Below are 14,105 nucleotides of genomic sequence, written 5' to 3' on the forward strand. Positions count from 1 at the left end.
TAGCCTACCTGATGTTCCAGGAACGGTGTTGATAATTCATTGCTGTCAGAGGGCAGAGGGTTTTTCCTACAGAGGTGGAAACTACATAAAATTGGGATGAGAAGGCACCCACAATTTGATTTTTTTTCCCCCATGAACTGATTTGTGATGGTACCAACAGTTATATTTGATTTTCACTAGTGACCAGCAATGCTGTGATGTTCTAGAAATCAAACCTCTATTATTTTGTTACAATAGTTAATATTTGTATAGTTCTTTTGTGGACTTCTCAGCAAACTGCAGAATCCATTTAATTTTGTCATGGAGAGTTAGAAGCTTCATAGAATTTCTGACAAGGCCATGTAGTGCTGAATAACAACATAGCTGGGTAAAAATCCAGTTACAGCAATTCAATTTTAGAATCATAAGGAGCTAAGTTTACTGATAAGATAGTATCTGCTATTTCAGTGGTTGTTACTAAATTGGGAACATCTCCATAAAGTATGTCCAGATACATTTGATCATAAACAGTTGATAATTTTTAATGAATTCTGAACATAAGCACTTGGAATTAAAAAAAATCAGTTTGGAAATACATATAAAACTATTTACAGACAAATACAGTATGGAAATATTTTGAGCAAAACTGTATAGGAGAAAGTATTTATTAGTTACAAGTATTTCCACAAGAAGACTACTGTATCCTGGTATTTAATATTTTGTATTTTATTCTGGTATATTTGATATTTATGCTGTGTTTAATATTTGCTCTTTTAACAGTGCTGTAACTCACCACTGAACCAACACACTTGGAACAGTTCATAGCATTGAAAATTTCATCCACATCGACTGATACCATCTCAGCACTCTCCAGACACTGTGAGCTGAAGTTAAAAATCTTTATGGAGTTTATAACACCTGGGTCGAAAGGAGTATTCTTCTGATATAGGAGGACCCTTACTGCCAGTATGACGAGCCAGGAGAAGTGGGTTAACCTTAGCCCTGGAGAGTTCTCTCAACTTCAGAAATATGCAGAATGTAAGTAATTTTAAAAATATTTAATGTTATGGCTAAAGAAAAACTAAGAGTATTTTGAATGTAGAATATAATTTTTTTTTATTATTGATACTGTTCACAGTTTAGAAAGAACACACCCACGTTTTATGTTGATGATTCATTGCTTTCAGAGACCATTGTGAAGAAAGCTCTCTATTTCACATTTTTTATATGAATAATCTTGTTTGAAATTACATCACCAAATAAATAGTAAGCATAATAGAGCCATTAAAAAATCACTTTAGAAAATATTTAGTGCTTCCTGGAAAAATGTTTTCAAGTTATTTTTCTTCATTTTGTTTCAATATCTGAATTTGAAGATTTCTAATAGACATAGAAAGTTATGTGGGGTTTTTTTCCTATGTGTTGTTATAACTTAAGCCTCAGTGCAAGGTTTGCCAAAACATTTGCCTTCCATGTGGGGGAAAAAAAGGCATTTAAGATATTTCTTTACTTTTGGCTTCCCTTTGCTTCTCCAGCACTTCTTGCACACGCAGTAGTTCAGAGCCATTGTTTTAGTAGAACTGTTGGTGTCAGGGAAATTGTTTGAATCTGTTTGTGTTCAGGTTTGTGTGTGTACATTAAAGAAAAATATATTGTCTGTCAAGCTTCCTCTGCTCCTCTGTAATGAAAAGATGCTAGTTTTTATGAAATGTGAAATGTGATACTTTTTATGTAAATAGTTCAGTTTCCGAGGCAATTAGGAAAAAAATATTAGTAATATGTAACTTTTTGTGTATTATGCTAAAGGAATAAACCCCAGATATAGACCTTAATTTGAATTTTTGACTAAAGGACTCTATAACAGTATCTTTAACTGCGTGATCTAAGACTTTAAAATACAATTTAAAAAAAAATTGTATCAATATTTTTGAATTTGATATATTTTTTATGTAACATGGCAAGATACAAAAGGTTGTGACAACAGATATCTTATTACTAAATAATAATTAAATTATATGGAATTTTGTAATGATTGGATATATAATTGCTTTGCTATTTCATTGTCTTTGTTGAACTTGGAAAGGCAATGAAGTGAAAATCACCAAATTTCATTTGGTGACTTGGTAGTTTGATTCAGTTTAAAAAAATAATATTAATTAAAAAATCCTAAACGACAAAAGTCCTCAGTCAAAAAAAAAAAAAAAAAAAGCATTGCTCATTTTTGTCCAGCATGGAACTTTGGAAGTACCGGTGGTTCTCCTGCAGGACAGAAGGCTGATCTGGGTGTTAGAAGGTGACACTCTGGGGAGGTTTGACTTTGTGGCAGGTGTCTACCAACCAGTGATGGTGATGAGTACCCAGGTGTGCCTTGTGCTAAGGAGTGGGTTTCCCTGCAGGACTTTGGAATAAGTGAGGAATTCATGGAGAGGTCATTTGTTTTGCATTTACCCTCTGATATGTAGGTTTGTCATTTGCTCTGCCTTTCAGTTTGGTGTAGAGACTTTACTTAATTTTACCTAAATTGCAACATTATTTTAACTATTTAAGTTTTTAACTTCCTTGAATTTTAAAAATACAGTATTTATATATTCTATTTCAGTTTGCATCAAGCTGTAGTACTAGAGTATTAGAACAAAGAGTATAGTCTACCAAAAACCCATCTGCCTTGGATCATACTCTTAGAGGCTGATAGTCACTTCTGCCTAATAAGATCACTGGAAGTCGATATTGCTTTTATACAGCTGTGGTGGGTTGGTTGTGGCAGGATGCCAGTTGCTCACCAAACTGCTCTATCACTCCTCACTCTCTTCCCACATTCTGAGGTGGGTTACATTCCATGGGAAACAGTCCTCCACAAACTTCTCCGCTGGGCCTTTCCCCTGGGTGCAGTTCTTTGTGGATTCAGAACAGATACTGTTAGCTGGGGAACAGGACATGTGCTGAGCTGCCTTGAACTTGAACCTGTAGGAAGTTAAGTACAGGGGGATTTAAATTTCTGCTCTTCTTTGGACCCTAAGTCAATTTGGTTAAGAAGGTTTGCTGATCCATTTTAGGTACTTCATATGTCTATTTATGCAGAAAGTATTCTCTTTAAAATGCATTTGGTGGTGTTTTGCATATTGACTTCTTGATCAGGAGAAAACTCCTTACACAGTTCCCTTTTTGAACTGAATCTCCTCAGCTTAAGGTGGCTACAGAGTGAGACAATGTTTAACTTACGACAGCCTCTGCCCAGGGCACAAGCACGCACCACCTCCCAAATCTGCAAGCCTTAGTGTGGATCCAGTGTAGGAAGGGTGACACTGTTCTGCTCCACAGCAGGGCACGCTTAGAGGAGTGAGGGATTTGGGTTTGAGTCTGCTGAGGTTGAAGCTCAGTCTGAAACCATGTCCTTGATCTTTCCCCTATCCGGAAAGCAAGCCTGTCTCACCTATACCTGTTTTATGAAGGAAACTTGCTGCCAAACTGTCCTGGAATCAGTCACACCTGCAAGTGTTACAATTTCCAAGAAGAATGGAGGAATCCACACAGGTTGTAAGCAACATAAAGTGACTCTTCTTATCTTTAAGAGGAAATGGAGCTCAGGTGGCACCTAGATGAGCTGCTTCTCTTGGCATCAATTGACTTCAGTCATGCAGAGAAAATTTCAAACTATATTTAGATACAGACTGCACAGATAATAAGTACATCCGGAGTTGAGTCATATGTGCATATATAACTCATGTAACTATGGACATTATAGATCCAACTGTCTTGGACTTAAAGCATAAATTCCCTTTTTAGTCTCCAAAGCAGGTGTGTGGGTCTTTCACTGTATAAAGCCCTTTAAACTACTCCTGTGGATTCTAGTGCTCTTCACTTTCTGACTGGAAGACGCTTTGTCTAGTTCAGTAGTTATTTTTATTAATCTTCTGTGAGCTTGATGATAGTCTGTCTACTCTGGCAAGTACTCTTAAGCAAGGTCTGCTCCTAGCTCTGTGTGCAGCTACTGTCCTTGTAATGACTTTGAGAAGTTCCTACCACGTCTTGTCTGCCCGTTTTCTTCTTCACATAGTTACAGCATGATTCAGTGCTTTATCCAACTGTACTGTTTGGTGAACCCAAACCCTGAATGCAAAATTTCTTTCTTGAATATGTAATAGCTTTTCTCAATTTCCATAAATATAACTGAACAGCAGAGGAGAATGAGTTCTCCATCACTGTTCCTAATCAAAAATATTTCCATCTAAGCAACGCTCAGAACTTCATAGTAGGTGAATATCTTCCTGTAAATTAATCCAAGGAGTATCTGTAATTTTTTCTTACTGAATTATTTTTGAGCTCAAGGGAATTTTATGCGTCCAACGTAGGACCTTTCTTTGTCTGCCTGCCATATTAAATAATTTGGAGCTTCAATGAATGTTTGGAACAGTTTAAATGTTACTTAACAAAGAAAATATTTCTGAAGTCTAAAGAGTATATTACCTAATACTTGGCACTTTGCAGTTAATATGCATATGTGTGGTTTTAGAAGAATAATCATTTCCAAAGACAGTTCCTCTATGTCCTTCTTCCCAGTCAAATTAAAAATCTCCTCTCTCCTCTTGTTCTGAAGATAGAACAGTAGAACATATTTTGCATTACTTCTTTGCCTGGTTTCATCTCAGAAGAATAAGTGAAAAGAAAAAAATAAAAAACATGGATAACTGGTGTGGTTATTATATAATACTGATAATAATGACAACAACAATAATGTAGCCCACGCTAAATACTGAAGATTCTAGGGAAATAAATGCACTTGAGAGAAGAAATTTTTTTTTTCTCCTTTAGACTGCATAATCAATGCTGGCTGTGGGAAGGCAAGGTGAAAAGATAGAGGGATTTTTCTGCATAAAATTGTCATTGCATAGAGTAAGATACGTACAAGATGTTTCAGGCAGAAACAGTTTCTTCTAAACTATATGGTGCCTACCGGATATGTATTTGTAAGTTGTATGGAGAGCAGCTGAAGGAGCTGGGGTGGTTTAGCCTGGAGGAAAGGAGGCCCAGAGGTGACTTTATCACTTCACTCCCTTCAGCTTCTGGAAAGGAGACTGTAGTCAGATGAGGGTTGTCCTTTTCTCTCAGGCAACCAGCAATAGAACAAAAGCTGTCAGTCAATAGGACAAAAGCTTAAAGTCTCAAGCTGCACCGGGGGGGTTCAGGTTGGACGTCAGGTTTTCCTCCAGGGAAGGGTTGTTAAACACTGGAACAGACTGTCCAGGGCGGTAGTGGAGTAATAAGTACATCCGGAGTTGAGTCATATGTGCATATATAACTGGAAGTGTTCAAGGAATGAATGGATGTGGCACTTAGTGCCATGGTCTGGTTGACAAGGTGGTGATGAGTCAAAGATGGGATTTGATGATCTTGAGATCTTTTGCAGCCTAAATGATTCTGTGATTCACTGATATGTACCATTCTGTACTACTCTGAACAGGAGCCTGAGTTGTAAGGGCATTAGAGAGAAGCAATATAAATAGCTTCATTGTGATTATTGTCTGTATGGTAAATTGGATTAGTTTGGACAGGAATTTTTTTTAATACTTTTTATTAAATTAATTTTGTATCTCCTTTTTATTAAACAGAGTTTTATGGCTCTTGTAGTCCAAATTATATGTTAAAAAGAGGTTAGAGGATACTGCTCCAAATGCAAGTGTGGAAATATTGAAGGGATTTGAAACAGTTAAAACAAGAATATTTCATGAGTCAGCTAAGCATTAAAGAAGGGGTGGGGGGGGGAAGGAAGTTCTTCCCTCAGTAGGCGGAGAAAAAGACCTCTGAGCTCTGGCAGCAAGTGCACTCTGGGGAAATAGCTTGGTTTTGTGTTGTCCTTTTGAGTTTGTCAACAAAATGTGCCCTGAGGAAAAGCCTGGAAAAAAAAAGCTTTTTTGCAAAACTTTTGGCAGTGATTTTTTCCCAGGCTGGTGGAGGAAAACTTGAGCAGACCGTCACAGACTGAAGATAGAAATAGATGTTGGAGTGCTACTGAAATGACTGTGAGAACAGAAACAGCATCAGCAGCTGCAGCATCTTTTGATGTAGCATCAATAGCTACTGCAAGAACTAGACAGTGAAACAATTTTATAGGGAAGCAGGAAGGAGGAATTTGTGAAAAAGATTACTGAAGGAAAATGGGAAGGTCAGCAAAAGTTTAGGTTCAAAGTTAAGTTGTTAGAGACTCTTGAGTGGGTTTGGCTCTGTGGTCCTCACAGAGGGATGCATTATCTTCTACAATGGGTATAAATGATAACGTTCAGGGAACTTCATATATGTGGTAGCTGGTCACCAGCCGCCATGGGCCATTACACAATTGCTCAGAGGGTCCCAGGTTTCAAGTGCCACATGAAATTGTGCTAATTCTAATGAGGAAATGAACCTCATCAAATTCAATTTGGCAAAAACATCTATTTTTGACTGTGTGGCAAGTGGGGAGAGTAGGTCACTGGTCATTAGTGAAAATAGTTTTACCTCAGGTATTGGATTTCAGGATTATAGTGTTTGTGCTGCTATTAGTAAAGATAGAGGTGATCAGGTTCTCAAAGTTTTGACAGAATCTGGAAGACTGGCTGTGAAAGGTGGAGTCTACCAGCTCTGCCTGTACAGTATCCCATGCACTTGGGAGAACTTCATGGAGAAGGATAATGGGTCTAGTGGGAGATGCAGTATTTGCATGTAAGGGCTGTTGAGAGTAGATTGGCCAGAAAAAGGGACCAGTTGATAATTTGTAAAGTCTGAATCCTTACCCTAAATCTGTGATTGGGAACTAAAAATCCAAGTAGGAGAAAATGGAGTGGAGAAAACTACTCAGTGGTTCGGTGGGGCACTTACTTTAGTTCTCCTGAGAGGTGAACTATGCGTATTGATATAACATTGTAATTTTTTTCTTCAGATCTGTGAATTTAAATCCTTTGGGCACATTCCTGTGTTGCACCAATTTAGATAATATGGGTTAGGAGTGTTAGATATTATTTATTTAATCTCTAGTCAGATTCACTCTTAAAAAGCCCTGAATTCTGTCCAAAGGAAGGCTGTTACATACAGTCTTCACTAATGAGGATATTAGATTTGACTTTGACTTGTGTTAGACTGAATTCCAGAATAGAGAAGATACAAAGCTGTGAATTTATTTTTCATTTAACCAGTCATAGCTGAGACTTGACCTCTGAAGATCATACCATAGATAAAGTTGTTGTGGGAGATCAAAAGCTGGGCAAAAATATCATCTGCAGAAATATTAGTGGATTTCATTCCTTTCTCTAATTAGGGTTTCTGTGTTAAGTCTTAAACAGAATGTAAGATAGGAATGATGAGTTGAGCATTTCTGAAGGAAAAAAAAAAAGCTGATAAACATGCAATAATACAATATGGTCTGGATCTTTGAGGTGGGCGTTCTAATGAGATAAAATGCTTAGTGTTTCTGCCATGATAAATGCTTAGTGGTGACTAGCAGTTGTGTTTTTTAACCAAACAGAAGCTGATATATTCTCCATTAGCCTGTCAGTGGTAAACAGTATTATACCGACTGTTCATAATTGTAAGGAGGAACCTTTCTATGTCTGTCAGGTAGGACACTCCTATGTATGCAGATTCCACTGCTTCCACTGAAGAAGGGAATCCAGCTTCTTTCATCTATAAACTGTTTAGGGAAAGGAAAAACTATTTAGGGAAAGGAATGATGTGGAAGGGTTCTGAACCCTTTGCTTTGGTTAAAAGGACTGTGAAATTATTCAGGAATTCCTTTATTTTGTGACGAAGGCAGATGCACTTAATTACATTTTTGTCCCTCTCAGGCTGCTATATATTCTAGTTTGAAAATACTTTTAGAAAATACTGGCTTTTGTAGAACTTTAAATGGTACATAGTAACAGCACAAAGTAGTTGCAATGAGTTACTTGGAGTACCTTATTACAGTATTATGTTCATGTCTTAGCTAATTACAGGCATCCTCTCCTGTCTTTTAACTGCAAGAAACTTCATATGTCAGCAGCAGGGAGACATATTTTAAGAGCAGAAAATAGTGAATTTATAGTTTTTACTATCAGCTGGCAAAATTGGGACAAATCTGTTTATAAATCCCCCAGAATCATAGAATTGTAAAGGCTGGAAAAGACGCTCTTCCTCTGCAGAAAAGAAGATGCCTCTTGGAGTATCTGATTTGTTCAAGAGTTCCAATTAAAGAGATTATAGCCAGCAAAATTCAAAACTAGTGTCGCTTCTGTGTGCTGTTGACTGGAGACTGCTAATAAGAGATCATATATCATAACATGAAGAGACTTAATTAATTTATTAAAAACAGAGAAGGCAGTAGGCTCTTAGAGTAAACCTGTATTTCAAAGATTTCGAAAAATGATGACAAATTGGTCCAGAGTTGTTTCAGTTCAATGAAGTGCTAGCTGCTTTTAGCATCAATTTCCTTCCTAAAGAGCTGCCTCTGGTTCCTGAATAATTGATTGGTAGGGTCAAAATTATGATGGCTCCAAAAACTGTAACTTTCATTTAGGGGTAACGAAAGTATTACGAAGCAATTGGTCTCAGTTGTGCTAGTGCTAACACACTTGATTTGTCTATTTAGGAGAGCTGGTGGAAGTGTCAAAGCTGTGTATCTGTTTAGGTCTCATGTGGAAGAAACATTAAAGGAATTGAAGAAGGAAAAATTTTTCTGGCTGTTTGACAGTACCAAGTTGCATTGATCGCAGAATCCAGAGAGAAAATTCTGTTAGAAAAGGCTATCGTTATTGCAAACATCATTTGTACGTGGAGAGGCACTGGAGATGCTTTCTGTTTGATGAATAGGACACTGTCCCATCATCAGAAGCATTTGGTGGCCTCACTGCAAGATGATAATTTACCTGCAACCTTCTTGCACTTTAGCTTCATCTGGGAGAGTGGGGCAGAGACAGCAATTGCAGCACCTGGAGAAGACCTCAAGGTTTGCTCGGTGTTGCTGAGTAGTTCAGTACAGATGTTGAATTTGTTGTGCTGAGACTGGATGTGGTTAGGCCCTTATTTTCAGGAGTATCATATTATTTTCTAGATTATGCTACTACGTTTCCAGTGTATCTGCTGAAGGCACAGTGGCTGTTTCAGTACCTGGGGAAGATGAAGTTAGCCAGAACTCCAGCACTGCCAATAAGATCAGGGCCTGTGTTAACTCTTAGACATACAGATTATTATTGAATGGTTCTTAAATAATATAGTTTTAATAGAAGGGAATTATGGGAAAGTTAAAAGGGGTAAAAGTTAATGACCTTGCATTTCCATTTTCAAGGACATCATTGCAAGAAGCAAGTGTAAAGACTTCTTACAAAGTCCAAAACAGAAACACTTGTTAACAGAATCACAGAATGGATAAATGAGGCTGAACAGGACCAGCACCCTTAGTCTTGTAAGAGGTGTTTTCAGATTTCTGTGGCTGAGGGTTTCATGGTGTGACAAATAGCAGGTAGATAGATAGCAGCTGGTCTTTGAGTTCTGAAAGGCAAATGGTGTCATCTCACCTTGCTCTTTATTTCTTTGGTTAAAAATAATTACATTTTCTGGAATTGAAGCTGCATAGATACATGGTGCCTGTCAATAACACCTGGTGTTGCAACATCAGCTGTTACTGGTATTGAACATATATTGTGTCTATTACAGATTTGACATATGGTCATCAAATTACTGAATGTCTATTTATATGCTGTAAAATATGTAAACATTGATTATGCCTGTTATATTTCCTGTGTTTCTGTGTATCTTCCATATTCCTTTTCCTTTATTGTTTGGTTGTTTCTATGGACATTTGCATGTAAACAATAAGAAGCTTTTGTTTCTTACGAGTTCATCTGTTCCTGTTGCTTATTCTTATTATAAAGATTTGAGGGATAATTCAATTGGTTGCTGTGGAAATGAGCCTGGTGTCACAAACAGAGAGCTACAGTTCACCAAGCCTTTGAGAAACAAAATGAAGGGAGAATGGGCTAATTGGAGAGCCATGTGACTGTAGCAGAATCTCAGCTCTTATTAAAAGCATGTATTTTTAGTCACTGCATTTCTATAGAAGAGCTGGAAAGTGTAATTCAAATGGTGACAATCCATGACTCATCAGACAAACTGAAAAAAACATAGCTCTGAGAGAAAGAATGATCCCACTTCACCTTCATCAGATTCACACTCAATAAACCAGTAACCCATGGTAGGTCCCTTAAGCCCTGCAAAGCTTCATATGCTTGAATTGAGAGGGGGAAAGCTGCCTATCCAACTTATACTGAAAAAATATACTTTGCTATTAGCTTTTAACAACAGAACTTCTGCTGTTCTGCCTCTCCTGGATTTCTGAAGAAAGGAGAGCCAAAACTGCTTTCCTTTTTCCTCTTAGAACAGAAAATAGGTTGGTCTTGATGGCTCAAATTGAGAGTCAGAGGTGCCTGAAGAAGAGGGGACTTAGGGCTGTCAGTGTCAGCAGACTTTCCTCCATCTGCCATTAATTGGGGTGAAGGGCCCTGGATTGCCTTCCTCTCTGTTGTTTTCTACCAGTTAAACAAAAAATTAAAATGTGCACATAATTACATATGTTTTCATTGTGGTTTTAGCCGCTAAAAATATATTGCTTTTTGTGTGGCTCTGGAAGATTTTTTGTGGATGCTATGCAGTGTCACTGCATAGTTTTGTTGGCTGCACTGCAGAATTGAATGGCTTTTTGAGGACACTACATATTGCTAAATTTGTCTTTAGAACTGCCCAGAATTTGTGTGTGTCATAATTTTATTAAAACCAGTACATAATATGGACAAAAGAATTTGTGATTAAATTCCAATGTAATATCCTTTTTTATTACTTCTGAAAATAGGAATGCTTGATTTTATTTTAAACATAGAAGTTACAAATAATTTTTGTAATTGCAGATGATCCTGCCTTGGAACAGGGGGTTGTACTAGATAGTCTGGAGAGATCCCTTCCAACCCTAGCAATTCTGTGATTCTGATGTTGAGACACTTGAATTAATTGTAGCAGTAATAATAGAGGTAAAGAGTTTGTTTTGAAGAATGTATTTCCTAGAATTAAGTTGCCTAGTTATTGATGTTTTCATTCATGAAGGCATACTGAAAAGCTTTAAAATGCTTTGTCAAGTGTTGTTTCTTTGTTGTTGCTTCTGGTTTTGTTTATTTGTGGGTTTTTTTGTTTGTTTTTGTTTAAGTAGAGTGCTGTCTCTACTTTTAGTATTTTCTTTATGTTTGAAATTCACTACAGAGATGGAACAGACTCCAGTATTCTTGCCTGTATCAACATAAACAGTATCAACATAAACACTTTGGCAATCATTGTAACTGCTTTGAAAGAATGCATAGGCTGTGTATTGGTTAAGAGCCTACAGATAGTACTAGTTGAAATGAATGGAAGGAAACAGCGAAAATTTTAGATGTTTGTGAGAGGAGGATGGGAAGATGGTTTATGTACTAAGTATATGTCTGAATTCTTTGTTGAATAGCAGCACTTCTGTACTGGATATGCTTTAAGAGTTTGATAAATTGCTGAAATTATACTAGAGATGGTGAAAACACATTGAAGAGATATGAAGAAAATAAGTGAGTGACAAGAGTTCCTGGGATAAAAAATAGAAAGAGTCCTAAAAGGGAAAAATTATTAAAAAATATAAAAAAAGAAGACGTTCAAAAAAAACCAAAACAAATGGCTTCAAATAAAGTTGGAGTCTACCAAGTTTTGTTAGACCAAAATTTGTGTATCTGTGCCATTTTTGCAACCCATAGGTAGTGCCATGAGGGATGTAAGAAAACAGAGAACAGATGTTAGAAATAGCTTATTAGGACAAAATCAAAGTTGGCAGCAGACAGAAGCCAAAACAGAACTCAGTACCAAAAATCTGAATGTTTGGAAAATTTTGATTAACATTTGCTGTTTGATTATGAAAAATAATAATACTACTGAAAAAACCTAATCATGAAATTGAGAGAAAATAGCTGCAGCAGAAGGAAAAGAATTCATATCAAACCTTGGTGGCTAGCCAAAGTTTATCTGGTAAAAATGATTTAAATTACTTTATGTTAATTATTTTTTATTCTATAGAGGGCCCTCTAGAAGTTTTCGAATATAAATTCTTCATTATTACAATCTGTGAAGATTTATACAGGCACTATTATTTTTGATTTGAAAGCTTGAGTACTTATTTAGCTAATTTTGGGTGAGGGTGAATCCAAGCAAGTAGTCAATGTGGAATTTGAAAAAAGCTATTTACAGTCCCTTTGGAGGTGCTCTTATTCTGGAACAAATCAGACATGCTGTTCATTCAGATTTGTTTTTCTAGATAAGAAGTTAGTTTAGGAACTGGCTAATACATAGAGAAGTCATGACCCATTTCATATGCCTTAAAGTATAGAACCATTCTTTTGTATTTTGTTTCAGACACAATGAACATTGTCACCTTGTTTGTCAAGTCCAGGCTCACTGTTTTATCAGTGACCTAACATGTGATACCGTAAAGATATGTGACATTATGATACAAATTTGAATGCTCTGAACTTGGAGCTCTGGGAGTTTAAGGGATTCACAGAAAGAATGTCAATTAAGTTGTCCCAAATGGTACAAAAGCACATTCTGAAGTGCTTCCCAGTGTATGTGCTTGAATCACAGCATGCACTGCAGTTCTTCTGGATTAGTTTCAAGAAGCAAGTGTCAGAGTAGCTGTTCCTTCTAATAGCAATCTCAAGATGTAATGACTGACTAGGTATGAGGACTACTAAACTGCTCTTCAAACTACAAACTCTTCAAGGCAGACTTCAGATAAATACTTTGCAGCTCTGTGTAGATGTTGCATCTTAAAGTTATCCAGTCTTACATTTTTAAAAATAAGCTAAGTTTACATTGAATCTCAGGGTTTTTCTACCAGTAACGCATTTCAGAAGAACTTGGTTTTCTTTTTTTTTTTTGTTTTTGTTTTTGTTTCCCCTCTTTCCCCTTTGTTTTTTCCGTCCCTACTTTATCCACACAACCTTCGTAACATGTTTGGCTAGCAGCACCTTCTCAACCCCTTAAACAAAACAAAGAAAAAACACCCAAGCAAATCCATCTCTACAGCTAGTCATCTGTATGGCTTAGCGTCATTTCTCTGGGAGGCATGCGTCTCTAAAGTTTTGTAAGCGTTCCAGGCACAAATATGTCACTCTTTATTCAGGATCTATCCGGACATAAAAAGTAAATCTAAATCTTGTATAATTATGCTGAGTGGGTTATAATCACATCTCCATTTAGTTATTTTAGTGGAAACCAGCAGTAAATATGGTCTGCACGCCTTTGGCTTGAAACTGAGGTAGACCTCATTAAGTTGTATCTAGTGAATCAAAAAGCTGCATAAACTGCTCTAAATAACTTGGGTTAATGAATAAGGAATACATTGTGTCACTGCCTTTTTGTTATGTTTAATTTGCTGGTAGCTCTTCAGGTTTTATCCTGGAAATTGTTATTTAAGGTAAGAAATGGCATAATTTCTTGGATGGGTATGCCCACCTGTACGTTCAGCAAGTTGTTCTGTCCCATGCAGAAAGAGTTTGTCATGTCCTGTTTTTGAAAGAGTTTTCATGTCCTGGTTTTCCCCCCAGGAATTATGATACCCAGGCATGTGCAAGAGCTCTTTTCATGTGGATTTGCTCTTCATGCTGACAGTGACAGAAGAGCTGTGTTCTCTTGCTGTTGTATGTTGCACATGTAGTGCCAAAGAGTAGAGGTGGTGCTTGGGGCAGACTGTTAGAGTTTTTAATTGTGATTAATCCTATATATATAGCAGCAGGTGAGTATTGTTAGTTCTTCTCTTATTCAGACCACTAATTCATAACTGTGAACTTGTCTCTAACAGCATTCTAATATTTTTATACCAAGCCTCTTACAGACCTCCTACTCATACAACTATCTTTCAAAAAAATTAATTATAATAGTAAAAAGAAACCCATATACCACAGTTATCAAATAGGTTTAGTTTGAAAGAATTGATCATCTGCTTTGTTTTAAAGACTGTGAAGCATCTCTGTGGATTTGGTTTCTGCACTGTTTTACTAAATGTCTATGTTAAACTGTGCAGTCTTTATCAGAAGCAGTCTCTCAATGCCCTTTTCTTT

The 14,105-nt window shown here is 36.8% G+C and overlaps 1 protein-coding gene across 1 annotated transcript in view; it reads left to right on the top strand.

The window, feature by feature from the left end:
- The window catches only part of DGKB (diacylglycerol kinase beta), a 330,606-nt gene that overhangs the window by 29,841 nt on the left and 286,660 nt on the right, over window positions 1-14,105 (top strand). Inside the window, exon 2 of the mRNA XM_041418276.1 lies at window positions 760-1,017. Coding sequence (XP_041274210.1) covers window positions 948-1,017 — 70 coding nt within the window. The 5' untranslated portion in view covers window positions 760-947. The remainder of the gene's footprint in view (window positions 1-759; window positions 1,018-14,105) is intronic.

This window comes from Onychostruthus taczanowskii, unplaced genomic scaffold, assembly GCF_017590055.1.
Source record: "Onychostruthus taczanowskii isolate IOZ18803 unplaced genomic scaffold, ASM1759005v1 scaffold59, whole genome shotgun sequence".
Classification (NCBI taxonomy): Eukaryota; Metazoa; Chordata; class Aves; order Passeriformes; family Passeridae; genus Onychostruthus; species Onychostruthus taczanowskii.